Below are 18299 nucleotides of genomic sequence, written 5' to 3' on the forward strand. Positions count from 1 at the left end.
ATAAAAATACTTTGAATAAAACAGAAACTATACTTTAAAAACCCAGCAGCACACTCCAAATCAAATTACTGCTCTAATATAATGAATAAGTGCATTGAGAATTGGCTTAATAATAGGATATAAAAGTTTACAATGCAGGAGACAAACACAGAGTGTGGTCAGAATTCTAGACTACTGAATATCTGGATATTTATTTTTAACAGCTACTCTCTCCATACTGGAAATGAACTTGGAGTTGTTTATTACCCCTGAGCAGGGGTGGTGAACCTGTGGCCCTGCAGATGTTCTTCAACTACCAGATGTTCTTAACTCTGACCATTGGCCATGCTGGCTAGAGCTGATGGGAGTTGGTGGCTGATAATGTAATATGTGCATCATCAATTGTATTCTGGCAGAATGAAGTATAGACACTGCTACTGTGGAAGCACAACAAGAGAGCTGACATTTTCAGAGACTTACCACCGTGACCTATCAGCTGCAGAGAACACCTAGGCCAAGAGAAGTCTTACCTTGAAGACAAAAGTCTCATTGTAGGTTGGGTTGAGGGTCTTCTTTTGCACTTTGGTCTCATACTTCTTCTTCTTGTCTGGAAGTATGAAGACTTTGACGTAAGGGTCTGAAGTGCCACCCATGTCCAGGGCTGGGAGCTCAGCCGCTTGGAGGATTCCTACTGTGAGCTGTCAAGGAGGGGAAGACAGCTATCAGGAAGCTTTGAAATGCAACATGCCAATCAGTTAGGTGGGTGGGGACAGAAGTCTGGTCAGGTCCACTTTCCATCTTCTTTCTGCTGCTGCTAGACACTCTCTGCTTCTTCCTCTTCTGCTACAGGGCCTGTTTCTTATTCCTCACATACCCAGCCACGCCATCTCTACATGTATCATTAACTCTGTGGTGTAGTGCTTAGACTGGGAGTAGAGAGACCCAAATCTGTACTCAGCTGTGACACTTACTCAGTGACCTAGCCACCACCTCTCAGCCTAACCTACCTCACAAGACTGTTGTGAGGATACATGGTGTGTGTGTCTGTGTGTGCGTGTGAACCAGCATGTTGCCTTGAGCTCCTTGGAGGAAAGGTGGGATATAAACATAATTATAAGTAATTGCATAGACAGTGGCTTAGTTCAGAGTATATGCAAAACAAAGGTTTGTATGAAGCTCAGTTTACAGGCCCTGTTCAGAAGACACCTTAAACTATAGCTTTAAGGACGGTGAATAAGCCTTTTTTTTTTTGCCTTATTCACTGTGCTTAAGGCCATGGTTTAAGGTGTCTTCTGAACCTGGCCACAGACAAGCCATGGTTTACATGATCATTTCACTCACTGGCCTACTCTGGAGTGGCCCAGGGAAATTCACTCACAGTGGCTTCTTATGAAGTGTGAACCAGACCATTGTGTGATTCTATTTTCCTGATGCTCAGCACTTTCATCTCTATGGCATGGCAGCTCCAGAGGCAGAGTGATGGCCAAAGGAAGTGAGGCAGGTGGCCACCAGGAGGAGGGCCTTCTCTGCTGTGGCACCCCGGCTGTGGAATGAGCTCCCTAAGGAGGTTCGCTTGGCACCTACATTATATGCTTTTAGACGCCAGGTGAAGACCTTTTTATTCTCCCAACATTTTAACAATCTATAAATTTTAAATAACATGGTTTTAAATTTGTAATTTTGCATTGCTGCTGTTTTTATCTGGTTGAGCTTTTACATTGTATTTTATATTATGGTTTTAAACTGTTGTTTTATATTTTGAATGGTTTTAATTTTTGTGAACCGCCCAGAGAGCTCCGGCTATTGGGCGGTATAGAAATGTAATAAATAAATAAATAAATAAAACCATGGCTTGTCAATTTGGGCATAATGGAAAACGAATGGAAAATGTTTGGCAATCATGACAATTTGATTGGATTTAGCTTAAATTTACATCCTTTTCCTTTCCTTATAATTGTGTACAGCTGTTAAGTTATACTAAAAATTGCTGGGCGTGGATAGCAATTTGTACACAGTGACTGAACAAACTGGATATGCTAACCCCAGAAAAACTTGGGGACTTGAACCAGGGACTCAAGAAGGGATCAGGCACCTATCACCCCATACTTCTGAGACAGCTTGCAGGGCTAAAGGAGTTACTGGCACTGATCTTTCCTGTGCTGCAGCACCATTCTTATAATGGCCAGCGAGGGTACAGCAACTCATCTATGTGGTCAGACCATGTGGCCTGAGCATCCAACGGGGGCCTGGCTAGCTCTATATAATGGTTACTCTAGACTTAGTTCCTCAGTCCGATCACCTTGTCCCACTGTCTCTGCCAATTCTTCTGTCTCAAACCATTTGGACTTTGGTCTGAGGCCTGTCTAAGACCATCTGAGGCCTGGCATAAGAATGCAAGAAGAGCCATGCTGGATCAGCATTCTGTTCAGAGTGGCCAACCAGCTGTTGACCAGGAACCCACAGGCATGACACGAGTGACTGGTGTACATAGGCTTACTGCCTCTGCTACTGGAGGTAGCTCATAGACATCAGGACTAGTAGCCATTGATAGCCTTCTCCTCCAGGAACTTATCCTCTTTTAAAACCATCCAAATGGGTGGCCATCACCACATCTTGTGGTAGTGAATCCCATAGTTTAACTATGTGCTGTGTGAAGAAGTCCTTCCTTTCATTTGTCCTGGATCTCCCACCAATCAGCTTCATGGGATCACCCCGGGTTCAAGTATTATAGGAGAAGGAGAAAAATGTCTCCCTATCTATGTTCTTGACACCATGCATAATTCATAGAATTACACAACGGTAGAGTTGGAAGGGGCCTATAAGGCCATCGAGTCTAACCCCCTACTCAATTCAGGAATTTTGTACACCTCTATCATGTCTCCCTTTAGGCTCCTTTTCACCCCAAGTGCAAAAGCAAGGAAAACCTCATAGGGGAGTAAAAATAGCCAAAGGCAAGGGTGGAACCAAGTAATCTTCTACAATAATATGATTAGTAAAAGTTTTATTAAAGTGCCAGGTGCCTACGCATTTCGAACGCGGTTGCGTTCTTCCTCAGGGCTTTATAACGTTAGTGCAGTTGTCTGCAGAAGCTGCTAGTTCCACCCTCGCCTTTGGCTATTTTTTTACTTCCTTTTCACCCCAACCTAAACAATCCCAGCTGTTGCAACCTTTCCTCATAGGGAACATGCTCCATCCTCTTGATCATCTTAGTCGCCCTTTTCAGCACTTCTCTCCTGCATCTAGCCAAGGCCTGATGGTAACACCAGGGCCTCTTTCTTGAAAATGTAGTGTTTTTAGAGCAAGGCCATTGCTCTAAGTGCTGAGCGTCCACCTCCAAAGCTTTTGTAGTTTCCCAGAATGGGCAGGAATGAGCTTCTGTCATCAGGTTGAGTCCTGTGGTAGTAAGGGTTTAAGATGACGTTTCTCCCAGAACTCTCGTCTTGCCTATTCAGACGTGCACATTACCTGGTTAGCTTGGAAATCATAGTCCAGGGAGAACTGCAGCTTGCCCAGGTTTTCTGGCTCTTTCTCCTCTTCCTCCTCTCCACCCTCTTCTCCACCCTCTTCATCATCATCATCATCCTGTTTGTCCTGAAAGAGAAGCAGGACCACGACATTCTCCAAAGTGACACCACATACTGAGAGCCTACTTTCCCTTCACACATACACACACACACTTTCTTCCATAGTCTTACCTTAGCACACAATTGCATGTGCATAACATTCAGAAAATGTGACTTCAAGAGTGGGAAAACAGGTCTCCAGGGGGCAGATGAAAAAGGGAAGAGAGCCTGGGGGTCCTCTTTAGGATTTTACTCCTAATTGTATAGTGGTCTCTAAGACGTGTGGCCAGTTTTTCCTCCCATATGCACAACACCAGTGCAGAGGAACAACTATCTTCCCCTCTGTTTACTGGATGGAAGACTTTGTGAAAGGTATAGGTGGAACACAGTGCTACGATTCCTGCACTGAGCAGGGGGTTGGACTTGATGGCCTTGTAGGCCCCTTCCAACTCTGCTATTCTATGATTCTATGACTAAGGAAAGAACAATCTGTTCAGCACAAAGGCTTAATGCCTAAGCTTTGGGAATACAAAGATTGGACTTTTAATCGAACTGGAAACTGTGAACCTGAGAATGTCCATAGGGACCAGTATAGCCATGGGACTGGTCTAATGGATTTGTTAATGAAGGACACCAATCTCTGGCAAGGAGGGCTATGGGAGATGGGGTAGCCACACAGCAGGGTGAGCACTCTGGATGTTCAGTGGCTATAAGGAGGTAGCAAATACTATTCACGAAAGGGATTGGTGGCTATTAAAAGAAACACAGACCTCAGCTAGATCCAATGTTCTTTTTCTCACCTTGCTTAAAACAACCGAGATCTGAACACTCATTCATGCATCCCTCCCACCGGCCCAATGGTGAACATTCATAGTTGTTACTCAAGTTTTTAAAATTAAATGTTATCAAATTTGGTTAAAGAGCTATAAGCACAAGTTCTCAAAATTGGCTCCTTTCCCAGCGATGTCTGACAAACACGGGCAGGCCATGAATACATGGGAATTCAAGGTTTCATTTGCCATATGTTAGCCCATGTCAACTTGACTGAAGAAACTCATCCACTAACAAACTCACTTGTGCTTGTTTTTAGATGCGATATTGGTTAGCCAGCAAAGACTTTATCCACTTAAATTAGCATAAAACTGAGTTTGGACTCGACCTCATTTCTAACTGGATACTTTTGGGAGAAATTAACTTAAAATTTAATCTCCCTTAAATCAGAATTCAAAGAAAATTTTGTTTGCCTTCCCCAATTCAAGTCCAATGTCAGGTTTAATACCATCATCTAAACAAAGTCTCAGTACAGAACCTCTGGGAGTATATTAGATTAAACCCTCTTCCCTTGTGGTGTTTGCGTTAGGACCTACCGTGAGTTGATATCCGGGTTAGTCAGAAAAGGTGGAGACAGAACAACACAGAAGGGGGACAACGAGAGCACAGAGAAGGAAGAGAAGGGCATTATAGAGACAAAAAACTGCACAAATCATCAACAACACTCAGTGCTCCTGAGAAACTGCAGATTCCACACCTTCAAAGGCACATTATACATGGGAAGGGCTGATTTAGAAAGATGCCAGTTACAAGAAATAGATGTTGAATGCCCAATGACATGTTGCAGAAAGAGTATGCTTTCTGAAGGAAAAGCAGCTGTGTGGGGGCCCAGTCCAGATCACGCTACTGATCCAGATTGGGGCCTTGCCAAAAACCGCGCTCCTGGATGCAATTTGCCCCTACAGGTGCTGTTTGTATGGGGCCCTGAACTGGACAGGTAGCACAGTATGAACAGAGTTCTCACACTGCTTTTCCTTTCAAGTAAGCTTAAACATGCTTTAAAAAAAAGTGCATTTAACATCATGTATAGTTTGGCCTGAGACACCACTATGTCTTGCTCCAATTTTCATTTTGCTTAGAAGGTGCAAAAATAGGCAGCTAGCCACACTGTCTATTTAAACCAGCCAATTTCATCTTCCCATTTAAAAGTAAATTGTCTCACAAAAATAACAGAAGGGAATTACTAGACCTGTGTTTCTCTGGATGCCAAAAAGCACGGAAATACATAGGGGGAGAGAGGGAAAGAAAAAGGAAACGTGACTTTCTGTACAAATCACTAACTAGTGGAGAGCATATGGGTGTTTGCTACCAGAAAGGGCCTTTTAGAAAGGACAAGAAAAAACAAACCCAACAACTGAAGTGCAAAGAAGAGACACATGGCTGTTGTTATGGCCTGGTTAAGAGGATGTGATCTACAGGGAGGGCACAATTCCTAATACTGCCTCTTCCCATATTGGCACTCTTTCTTTGGCTAAATTGGCCAATGCACAGCCCCTGAGGTCAACATAGACAGGGCTCTACACAATGACAGGGGACAACATCTGTCCATTTGTGCAAGGTCTAGCCTGGCAATGGGCTATCACGTGTAGGGAAATCATATGCTTGTATCATCTAGTCCGTGAATAGGTCTCATCATGCCTGGAGACTCAATGTAGATTTCACGATCGTGTTCATTCCATAACACTGTGCCTTTTAGATGCTAGCCTTAGACTGGTTCTTCTGTTTGCTGAGAAAGCAAGTCTCAGAGGTTCGTACGTGTTAATTACTGATGCATCTAGTAATATGTTTTCTGTCTGAAGATCCTGAATATTGCAATTGATGTTTGCACAAACATTTGCTTGAGTTGAAGACCCTGAATATTGCAATTAATGTTTGCACAAACATTTGATTGCAAGGTAATGGGAAACCCTGATTTAATGCAATCCGAAGGCCTCTTCACAGGCTATAGCTTCCCTAAACACTGAATACAGTCTCAAATTGGAGTATGTATTAGTAATATGGAAAGGGCCATGTAAATCTCAGCCCCCTCCCCCATAAAGGCATCTGGCTACTTGGCTTTCAACTGTGCAAAGTGATATAAAGTAATAGGGAAGCTACACAATAAAGAAGCAAGCGGGAAGGACACAGTTGCCTTGCCGTGAGTAAGGAAGAGTGTTGGATTTGTGGACTGGTGGCTAAGCTAAGGAAGCATTTCCTGGTCTTGTGTGAAGTGAAAGGTGTGGGTAGATGCATATTCTGCCCCCAAATCAGAAGAACTCACAACTCCCCTCTTCTCATGATGCCCCAAAGCACCAGGAGTCACTCAAACTTCCTAAGACCCCTTCAAAATGTCTTAAGTGGGCCAGGAACCAGGCTAGTAGCAAGGATGTCATTCTTTCAATGAATGCTTATGTTTGGAATGGGGACTCTACATGGCATGCGATACCACTGGATGGTCTCAATGGTTAGGAACACAGGAAGCTCCATGAAGGCAAACTCTTTGTCTATCTGGCACAGCTGTAGTTCTCCTTATCCTTAACCTTTTTTTAAAAAAAGGGGGAGATGCCAAAGGTTGAACCAGGGACCTTGGCATGCATAGCAAGTGCACTGTCACTGACTGCGGTCCTTCTTTTAGGGCGTAACCCTATGCATGCTTAAACAGAAAAAAGTCCTACAACTCAAAGTGCTGGTATTGACATTCAAAGCCCTAAACGGTTTGGGACCAGGTTATTTGAAGGAACACCTCCTCCCATATGTACCTGCCCAGACCTTAAGATCATCTACAGGAGCGCTTCTCCGTGAGCCCCTGCCAAAGGAAGTGAGGCAGGTGTCTACTAGGAGGAGGGCTTTCTCCGCTGTGGCACCCCAGTTGTGGAATGAGCTCCCCAGAGAGGTCCGCCTGGCGCCTACACTGTACTGCTTTCGTCGCCAGCTGAAGACTTTTTTATTCACTCAGTATTTTAACAATTTTAACTTAAATTTAAATTTTACTGTTCTAATTCTGTATTTTAATCTTATATCAATTTCTGCTGCGTGGTTTTATCCTGGTTGCGCTTTTTCTACTGTATTATGTATTTGTGTTTTTAGACTGTTGGTTGTTTTATTATGGTTTAATTTTTGTGAACCGCCCAGAGAGCTTCGGTTATTGGGCGGTATAAAAATGTAATAAATAAATAAATAAACTCCCAGCTTTGTAGGACTTCTTTCTGTCTAAATATGCTAGGATGTGCCCTAAATGACTCTGGGTTCTAGAGTTATGAGAAAGGGATAAAATCTTCTCCCTTTCCACTTTCTCCACACTGTGTCTACTTTTATACACCTGTATCCTGTCCCTCCTTACTCACCCTTTTTCTAAACAAAAAAAGATCCAAACATTGTAACCTGTCTTTCAAGTGGAGTTGCTCAACCTTAATTTTCTAACATGATGGTCATAGGAATAAAATGGGATAACCCCTATGTATATTATCTTGAACCCTTTGGATGAAGTGATGAAATTATGCTGGCTGGGGCATACTGTGAGTTTTAGGACTTTTTTCTGTCTAAACATGCATAGGATTGCACCCCTATTCCTGATTAGTTAATTAGGAATGTTAATTAGTTAATTAGGAAAGGGAAGGAATGTTGTCTTACTGATTCCTGATCTTGACTTTTTATACAGCTTCTGGGTCTCACTACCAATGTTGGTGCTGTTCTTCATGGAACTTAACACTCTGCACCAAAAGTTGACATTTTTCAATGTTTCTAAAAAGATACATCCAGGGTATGTTTAGCCTAGAGAAGAGAAGACGAAGGGGAGATATGATAGTGGTCTTCAAATATCCAAAGAGCTGTGGTTCACTCTAGAGGACATGACTAGAACCAATAGGTAGAAATTGCAAGGAAGCAGATTTTGTCTAAGCGTTAGAAGAAACACTCTAGTGATTAGAGCTGTTCAACAGTGGGAGACGCTGCCTGGGGTGGGGGTGGTGATGGGTTCTTTTTCGCTAGGGATATTTCAACAGAGGCTTTCCATCTGTCAGGGATGTTACAGCTACATCTTGCATTTCAGATTGCGCACCAAGCAGAATTCCAATTCTCTACTTCTAAATTAACTTGTCCAATTTCTACTGCAAAAGCTGAGCATCACAGGGAAAACTTTGTGAAAAGGGAAAAGGGGGAGGTGCTCTACCAGAATTCCCTGTGGTATCTCTGCACACAACTGAGGGTTCTGGATGACTAGACAGCCCTGGGCTGTGCTTCCTTAGAGCACTTCATGCAAACAGCTTCATTAGCACATACACCAAGAAATGCTTATTTATTTATTTATTTATTACATTTCTATACCGCCCAATAGCCGGAGCTCTCTGGGCGGTTTACTTCTAGCAAAGTGGGCTATAAATCTCCCTTTCCTCAGCCTGCTGCCCAAGTTACCAAATCAAAAGGTCCTGATATGAGAAGAATTTAAAGTTCATCAAACCATCCAGAGCATGACTGGCTTAATTGCTAATGGGATCTGCTGCTAAGGTAGTTTGATAGCTGCCAGCACAAGAAACTATGAAGCCCAGAGGAGCAAAAAACAACACACACCATGCAATTGGTGAGATGGTGGCATCATGTAGGATGCTGAACGAGACATTTTTATGAGTTGGGATTTACAAACTGTCTTCTGCATATTGCTTCCTGGGAGCACCTCCCATACAGATTCTCTAGTGCTTTTTGTGGCTTTTAATTTCCTTTAATGCTTTGTTGTGGTTTTGTTATAAAAAAGCTGGAAGATACAACAGAGACTCTGTCCATCACAGACATACCCACCCACATGACCATGCGTGTATTGTTTGTGTGAGCAGAAAGACTGGATAGCTGGTCTGGTGTGCTTTCTGAAAGCTGTCAGCTTTCTAAATATATTAGATGTGCATAAGTCCTATCACAGTATTACAATATGATATATTCTACCTCAATCAGGTGCCCTCCGGATGTTTTGGATGGCAATTCTTAGCATTCCTGACCATTGCCCATGCTGGTTGGGGCTGATGTTTAATCACCTGGATGTGAAATGATGCCCTACCTAATTGGTTAAGGCCTGGAATTAATTACATTGGCCTGAGTGGAAATCAGGCTGAAGATATATGTTGGCTCGGATCCACGGTGTGACTTACACAAGAGGGAGGGACCACTTGCGAGAGGAACAGAACTTTTGTGAGAGGAAGGAACCTTCCATGGGAGGAAGGGTTTCACTTGTGGAAGGTCCCTCTGACTGATTTTTGGGGAAGCCCCCTCCCACACACTGCAGCTCAGCCCATTCAGCAAGGTATCCTGACTCTCTGTGTAGAATTCTCATGATAAGGAAGGGAAGTCCGCTTTCTCCAGATCAGTTGATCCAGCTTAAATATGGATCCAACGAAATGTATTTTCAGAATTTAAAGGTGGCATGCTGGGGACGTTATTGTATGAGCTGTGCATGCTTATATCCCTGCTGTCTCTCTTTATGTGCTTTTGTTGTGCTTTAAAAATAGCAAAAGCCATTTGGCCAGAGAATATGGTGGCCCAAAGAAAAGAATGTGGAGCCACAGGAGATTACATCTCTATCATACCACATCTAAATCTTAAGACACAATTCTATGCATGCTTAGACATAAGAAGTCCTACAATTCCCAGCATTTTCCAGCCAGCCATGCTGGTTGGGGAATGCTGAAAGTTGCAGAACTTTTTTTCCCCTTAAAGACTACTGCCTGTTTCAAGCTAAAACTCCAATTGTAAGCATACTTACTAAGGCGAAACTTAAATAAGATTTGCTTCAAAATAAACAGGTTTAGGATGAGGCTGACATACATACTGCCTTGACTAATAGGGTTGATGCTGCAAGCATTGGAGGACCTAGGTCAAATCTCACTCCTGGTCCTACTTGAGTGGGACTGACATGTAGTTTCTGCATATGAAGAACTGAACTCTTTCTCATGCATTCTTAAATAACCAATCTTCAGCTGGTGTTAAAGCAAATACTCTTCGAATCATGCCAACTGCAGCATCACACTTGATCTTTCCCAAGGGGCATATTTTCACCTGGCCTTTCATGTCTTTCATGTTCATAGCATTTTTCATTCCCTTTTTGTCCTTCTTGTTCTTCTTCTTCTTGCAGCAGCATTTCTTGCAGATGCAAAAGCAGCAGGTGAGAATGAGCAGCCCAGCTACTACAGCAATGGCGATCAGGGCCCAGGGAGGCACTGAAACAGAAATGAATCCAAAACACATCCATGACACAGTGATCACTATATGCTGACAATAATAAGGAAGTTACTGCACTGGTGGTGGTGGAGGTGGTGGTGGGAATGAAGCCACAGGTAAAATTACACACCTCCTAGGAGATTTATGCATTTATTTAAAACACTGGTATGCAACCTGGTATCCTCTAGGTATTTTGGACAATTTCCATAATCCCCTGACCACTGGCCATACTGGCTGCGTCTTACAAAAGTTATAATTCAAAGCATTTGGAAGGTTGTCTACTCTTGCTTTAGGGAATATTTCCATTCTGACTGGCTTTGGATGTCACAATAAACCATCGGTTGGAAGTTGTTTTTTTAATCCATGATGGCCAAACCCACGAGTGCCACAGCATCCTCCTTTTTGTGGTCCCCAGCAAGTAATTAAAAGCCCATAAGTAATTAGTATCCTTATGGCTGATGGATATGGAACAATGAAGGCAGCCCACACAGACTTAGTCCTAGGCCAACCCTTTGCATTTTACAGATATGAGCAGGTTTAGAAATGGTAGTGATGGGAGAAGCAGACCAGAGTACTATATCATTTCCTGATATTTCCAAGATAGGATAGCAGATGTGAGCTACTTACAGGGAATCTTCTTCACTTCATTCATGAACTTTTCTTTAAACTTGGCAAAAATATCTTCCTTGTTCTCCATTGGACCTGAAGACTCTGTTCCATTGTCCGTTGACACTACTGGGGCTACCGTTGTGGTAGGGGGCAGTGGATTACTCGTGGTAGCAGCTATTATAGCTTCCGGCTTGGGATGTTTCTTGAAGAAGCTAAACCCCATCTTGACTGCTCTTCAGGTTCTCTGAAAATGTAGGAACATTGATAGTAACAGCATAGAACTACTCTAATTCACTTAATACTGAGGACATTTGCTTTTCCAGTTCATTTTTAAAAACAGGTGACAACGCCAATCATAGCCCTACTGCTATCTCACAACACTCTCTAAAGGAATGTTCTGCTTCTTTCTTGATGCAGAGTGTCTAATGATGAAAACTCGATAGGTGGTGGTGGTGGTGTAGAATCAGGCAGGCCATGGACTGGTTGAGAAATCTTAATGTTAGCCCTTTGTAGGGTAAAGCTATTGAAATGAATGAGACTTTAATTAGTCATGACTAACCGAAGTCCCATCCATTTCAATGGGTATACTTTATGTTGGACTAACATTGGATACTACCCTTTTGTATTTCTACCTCCAATTCATCATAGAAAATGTCATCAAGTCTTAAGCTACATGTAATGGTGGCCGATCTGTGTCTTTATATGTGGGTTTGGCCTAATTAAGTATGAAACAGGAGGTGGGAGTCCAGGTTAAAGAGCAAAGGTGGTGCACAGCCATGGCTAATCATCCAGAAGTCTGTCCTGCAATGTCGTTTATCTTTCAGCTGGGCTCTAATACAGAACGTGAGCCCACTGGAACAAAAACAAAACAAAAATTCTGAGGGAGGGGAGCTGGGGACATAAGCAGTGGGGCAAACAAGGGCTTGGTACCTCTCACCTGTATACCTTTCCATTCTTTTAATCAAAGCCACTCATACCCTGTGTAATACATGGCTTTGATTAGAAGTAAGAACATTAATGTAGATCTGCCCCAAAGCCACAACTATGCCACTCTCAGAGCTAGTTTAGGCCCAAATGGGATAATCTGGTTTTCTGTAAATGAGGAATAATATTGTTTGAGATGTAAAATTCAGAGAAACCCAAATGAGGAGTTATGAAATTCCTATGTGGAGAGACTGATTGAGATGGGTTTTCAAGTTATGAAATTTCAAGCCATAGAGCATGAATTGACCAACTGATATATTTCCCCCCACTGTTTCAGTCTGGTCCTCCATCTTTGCTACTAGGAGATAAAAGAGCCAGATATTGAATTTTCACACAGGCTGTTAATCTTAAATTCCCTTCTGTGCCAGTGATCAAGTGTAGACCTGGCAAAGAACACTCTGGTCTTTAGTGCATAATCCATAATTTCATATATTATCTCTTGTAAGAAAGAAGGCACCCACTTGTGGGCATTTTTTGCTTTACCATGTGACTGGTACATCCCATGCAAAGATATTTACCATTCAGACTCTATGATTCCCCTATGAGCGATTAGCTCAAATGTGGAAATATGGAGAACGAGTACTACATGGTCAAATTCCCCCAAACAAAGCTGATTAATATAATCCATTTTATGTAGTGAAATCCTAGTTCACCATCTTGTGGAAAACCTTGAAAAAGTTGCCAAACAAGAAGGCACCGAGTCATTGTCCCCACAAATGTCAGATATATCAAAGTCACCACACACCCCAAAAAGTGGACATGTGGTAGATTTGCCACCTACCAACATGTAAAATATGGGAGGTGTAAATTGGCCTTTAGCAGAACTGAAGAAATCTTCCAGATGGGAGCAGAATAAAGACAGGGCAGCACTAAAAATAGGAAGCTAAAAAGAAGAGTCAAAATCCCAAAATAATGCTCATAAATGGAAGATTTTTATTAGAAGAACATAAGAGGAGCCATGCTGGATCAGACCAAGGGTCTATCTAGTCTAGTGTTCTGTTCACACAGTTGCCAATCAGCTGCTGACCAGGATCATGTCAAGCAGGACATGAGTGCAACAGTACCATCCTGCCTATGTTCCCCAGCAACTGGTGTACTTAGGCTTACTGCCTCTTAGGTAGCACATAGCCATCAAGACTAATAGCCATCAAGAGTAGTAATCTTCTCCTCCAGGAGCCTTTAAAACCATCCAAATTGGTGGCCATCACTACATCTTGTGGTAGCAAATTCCATAGTTTAACTATGCACTGTGTGAAGAAGTCCTTCCTTTTATCTGCCTTGAATCTCCCACCAATCAGCTTCATGGGATGACCCAAGGTTTTCGTATTTTGAGAAAGTGTGAAAAATGTATTGTACGTTGTTTTGGTAAAAAATAAATAAATCATTAAACGGTATATAAATGTATGACAATAAATAAATAAAGCTAACACAATGTCTAATCCTTCCTTAAGGGAAAAGTGATTCCAGTGATTGTGATAGTTCAATTAAAGCCTGCTTTCTTTGAGACAAAATGTTCCAAAACCCCAGAAACCATCCTTTAAGAAAGAACACACACAACTAGGCATACCAGATGAGTTCTTGCATTATGCATATGATTTCTTCTTACCACTGCCAACTTGTCACCACAAGAAGGGTGGCGGTGGTGGTGGTATTGGGATGGTATTGCATAACACAGCACGTTAGGCTGTCAGAAAATAAAAAAGTTGGGGATGAATGTTGCCCTGCCTGCAGTAACCTTGGCAAGAATATAAGGAGAGAGAGAGAGATGTAAGGACAGGATGTATGCCAAAGTATGACTACCATCTGCTCTAATCTCTCTCATACCTGGAGGCCTCCATATAATGGCGCAGTAGGCAGTATTCTGGTTTTGAACATGGGAGGGCTAGGCTCAAATTCTCCACTTGGCTGTGAATTTCTGTTCTCAGCATTAGGCAAAATCGCAATCTGTCAGCCCAATGATTTTCTATGAAATGAAGAGACCCACTTTCAGACCTTGGGAGAGGCTAGGAACTGGCAAGAAGAGAAAATCAATCATAAAAGCAAAAGGACTTGCTTGCCTTGTTTTGCCCTGAGAGACTTGACTGCTACATTCAGTCTTCCCTCTGCTTCACGTTGTTCAAATCATTCAGTGTAAATCGCCTAAACTAAGCCTATCTCAGTGTCTCCTCAAAATAAAACAGAAACAACACAACTCAAAGATTTCAATGAGAGGGAAGAGAATCAATTGTGTTTGTCTATATTACAAGAACTTGTCATATGGCTGTATTAAGATATAAAATCATGATATCTCCCACATACCCAGGACCCAGGATTCTAATCTCAGTCACAAAAAGCCCTAAGTTAAGAATGTGAGCTTGCTTTTAAAAAGAGGCACTCATGGCAGATCAGTGCAGTGAAATATGAGAGCTAGGCAGTCAAGCAGGGTCAGATACCCGCGCTGGGAGTTCTTGGATTGGATGCCAAACAGAAAAGTGCTATGAAGAATTTGTTCTAGTCACGAAATAGGAAGGCTGCCTTGCAAGTGGAGGCTAAGTATCCTGAACATCAGAGTGTCAGCCCATAATACTTTCATTACTAATGAAGACAATGACAGAGGAGACGTGAGAGATGCAGGCTTGGAACAAAGAGTTTATTGACCAAATTGGAACTGGAACCAGATTCACCAGGCATAAATATGTGGAATTCTGTATCTTTTCAAGTTCTGCAATAACATTATATATATGGCAATACAATCTCTACTCAATGATTCAAAAGGATCCACACCATAGATTTATGATATTGCTTGTTTATTTTAGTTTCAGTCCCTTTTAGAATACTCCTTAGTATGGAGTTTGCTTTTTTCACAGCCACTACACATGGGTAGCTTTCTCTGAGCTATCTATGTACTACCCCAACATGTCTTTCCTGGGTAGTTGCCGCCAGTTCAGTTTATGGCAGTATACAAGTGACCTTGGGATTTGTTTTTATTCAATGTGCAGCATGTAACACTCATTGTTCTACCAGGTTTCTCATATGCCTTTTTTAAACTATGTTCTCTTTTAGTACCAATTGTTCTAATTTTCCCATTTTGGTTTTGAGGCTTCTGACTTATACCTAAAATTGTATGTTATCTGTTTTTATGTTTTTACAGGTTTAAAATTTTGTATTTCTGTTTTCTTAAATGTTCGTTTTAATTGTTGTAAACCACCCAGAGAACTTCGGCTATGGGGCAGTATATAAATGTTATTATTATTAATAATAATAAAGATATAATATTATATGTGTGTGTGTGTGTGTGTGTGTTGCATCTTTCTTCAAATGTCTTGTTCATATGCAATTTTTCATCCTGGTCTTTGGTGTCTTGAAATTGAATTCAATTGTTTCTGTAACGGCATTGCCAACTTCTTCAACTCTATTCCCATTTAAAAGATTTTGAACATTAGTTATTTCTAACAACTTAAATTTTAACTTCTAACAAGTTAAGTTTGCATGGCCAACATGAACAGGTATTAATTCAACTGAGAAGATTCTAAGACAGCATGGCATTGACCATGTTGGATGGTGTTGATGGAAGTTGGAGTTCAACAATGACTGGATGGCACTCATTCTCCGACACTGGTCTAAGGGATGGTTTCCCTCTTCCCCCAAGATCCTCATTTTCCTGAGCTGTCAGTGTGGGAGAAGGACATACCATATTCCTGAAGTTTATATCTACATCACTTTCTGCTTCTCTCATCTATTCCAGGTCAGTCACCACTCACCTACAGATAAAATTTGTTCAACTGCTTGCCTCAATCTTAACTTGAGACCTTCTCAGCTTTACTCCTTTCAAATTTAGCTTTAATTGAATACTAACTAAATATTGACTTCAGTTAATATGAACTGTAAAGCACACTGATTTCTGACAGTCTGAACATGATGTATATGAAATCCTGATCTTTAACATCAAACTCTGCAACTGGTAATACAAAGGTGAATGCATAACATTTCTCCATATAGCCACAAGGTTATCAAAGTAACTTTTACTATTTGCAGACCAAAATGTCAAATACACTAAGGATCTTTCCGAACTATAGATTTGGTTTGCACGTAATGCTGAAATCTAGTCAGAGTAAAGGATCACACTGGCTCTGATGTACTTCTCACTTCCGCTTCTGAACCCAGACACACTAGGTTGGTTGGGTCAAACAACCCAGAGTTAACTCAACAAGAAATCATGGTTTAAATGTGTCCAGTTTGAACGTCACACTAATAAGTTATGAATGGGATGAGCATAGGTTGTTAATTGAAAGAAGAAATAATGATGCAGCAGAGACAGCATGCTCGCTTGCTTTCATTTGTGCCCAACAACTTCTGGGTTGTGACGTGCAGACTGGCCCATAAAGTGTTATGGACATGGGCACATTCTGAAATGAGGACAGGACTAGCATCTTTTCTATATTAAAAAAATCTTGCACTGAGGGTTCACTGTATCTGAGCTTGTTTGGAATGCCTTTCTTTTGGGAAGGGAATGCTTCCTCACCCATCTCGGCATGCTGTGGTACCTGGTGACTTCCACCATAGCCAGCCTGCCTAGGGTAGCTGTGGTGTGGCTTGGGAGGAGATGGCAGACAGCAACTCAGGTCCTACTCAGGGCTAGGAGAGAGCCAAACTGCATGTTTGTAAAGCATGTAGCTGAGGGTTATTTTTCCTTTTACTCTTAGGTAAGATATGATTGATATGAGTATCATTGCATTCTGGGAAACTCCCCCCCCCTATATTCCTCAAAGCTTCACATACATCCCCATGGGGAGATTTTAAAAAAGAAAAAGTCTCAATTGAGTTCATGGAGGATTTGGCGATGGGGGAAATGGGCGAGGGAGAAAGGTTTAAACTTGCCCTTCTGGAGTGTGGTGGTCTCAATCTCATTCAGGGCCATGCAGAGTAAGTAAAACTATCAGACTGAGGTACAGGATTAGCATAATATGTAGGTTGGCCCTTATTTGTCCGTATAGCAGCTGAAAACCCAGCAGGCAGTTTTTAAAGGCACAACAGCCCAGCTAAAAGGAAACTGCTAGTGCTATGAGCCCAAGTTGGTATACTGGAGATGCCCTCCAGGTGTTTTGGACTACAATTTCACATAATTCCTGGCAGTTCCCATAATTCCTGACAATTGGCTGGGGCTGATGGGAGTTGCAGCAGGGCAACTCCCATCAGACTTTTGTAATCTTCTTTTGACTGGTCTTCCTTATGCTCATCTGTCCTCTTTGGTCTCTCTTCACTATTCTGCAGCCAAAATTATTTTCTTGGCTCGTCGTTTTGACCAAGTTTCTCCTTTGATGAAATCTTTTCATTGGCTTCCAATCCCATATAGAATTCAGTATAAGCTTCTTTTGCTGACATTCAAAGCGTGTCATGGTCTTGCACCTTCTTATCTTTCCTCTCTCATTTCACTCTACCATCCCCCTCGTACCCTCCGTTCTTCAAATGTTATGTTACTCTCCCACCCAAGAGTCTCTATCTCTCTTGCCCGGCTTCTCCCATCCTCTCTGGCTGCCCCGTTTGCTTGGAATAATCTTCCAGAGCAACTAAGTACCACAAGTTCCATTGTAGATTTTAAAACGCATTTGAAAACTCATTTGTTTTCAATAGCTTTTGGTATTTTAGCTTGATTTACTGTTCTTATTACTATGATTTTTCTCTTATTTCTGCTTTGTGAACCTCTTCCCCCCCTTCATATGTTTTAATGTGATTTTAGATTGTAAGCCTCTAGGCAGGGTATTGCTGTTTTATTTGTATATCTTGTACAGCACCAAGTACATTGTTGGTGCTAAATAAATAAATAAATATAAGAGCAAGTTGCCTAGCCCTGCTATAAAGATATGGACTGTGACCCAGGAAATGAGGCAAGGCAATTCGACAGATGTGATGAACTTGGCAAATTTGCTGTGGGGCATTATTGGCTGCAGGGAGTTGATCCAAAGGGCAAAGCTTCTTAATACCATGTCTTCATGGGAACTGTTGCACCTCCAAGTGTTTCATTTATCAGAGAAATGCAATATGTATTCTGGTCCCCATTAACATGTGCAGGCCCCTTAAACTGAGGTCCCTGCAGAAGAAATTTGCTTGAGGGGCTTTGAAGCCTTTACAAAGGATTTCCTCACCTTTCCTCTTGGAATTGCTGGCAGGATATTG

General features: G+C 41.9%; 1 protein-coding gene across 4 annotated transcripts in view; it reads right to left on the reverse strand.

Annotated features, from left to right (window-relative positions):
• Window positions 1-18299, reverse strand: part of SYT2 (synaptotagmin 2) — a 179611-nt gene that overhangs the window by 8544 nt on the left and 152768 nt on the right. For 3 of the 4 annotated variants that reach the window (XM_063144014.1, XM_063144032.1, XM_063144023.1), the window contains 4 exons: window positions 11181-11406; window positions 10392-10552; window positions 3445-3570; window positions 510-677 (listed from right to left, as the gene is read on the reverse strand). In XM_063144014.1, the coding sequence (XP_063000084.1) occupies window positions 510-677; window positions 3445-3570; window positions 10392-10552; window positions 11181-11385 (660 nt within the window). In that variant the 5' untranslated portion in view covers window positions 11386-11406. The remainder of the gene's footprint in view (window positions 1-509; window positions 678-3444; window positions 3571-10391; window positions 10553-11180; window positions 11407-18299) is intronic. The other variant, XM_063144040.1, reaches the window with a different exon arrangement.

Source organism: Elgaria multicarinata, chromosome 1, assembly GCF_023053635.1.
Source record: "Elgaria multicarinata webbii isolate HBS135686 ecotype San Diego chromosome 1, rElgMul1.1.pri, whole genome shotgun sequence".
In the NCBI taxonomy this organism is placed as follows: Eukaryota; Metazoa; Chordata; class Lepidosauria; order Squamata; family Anguidae; genus Elgaria; species Elgaria multicarinata.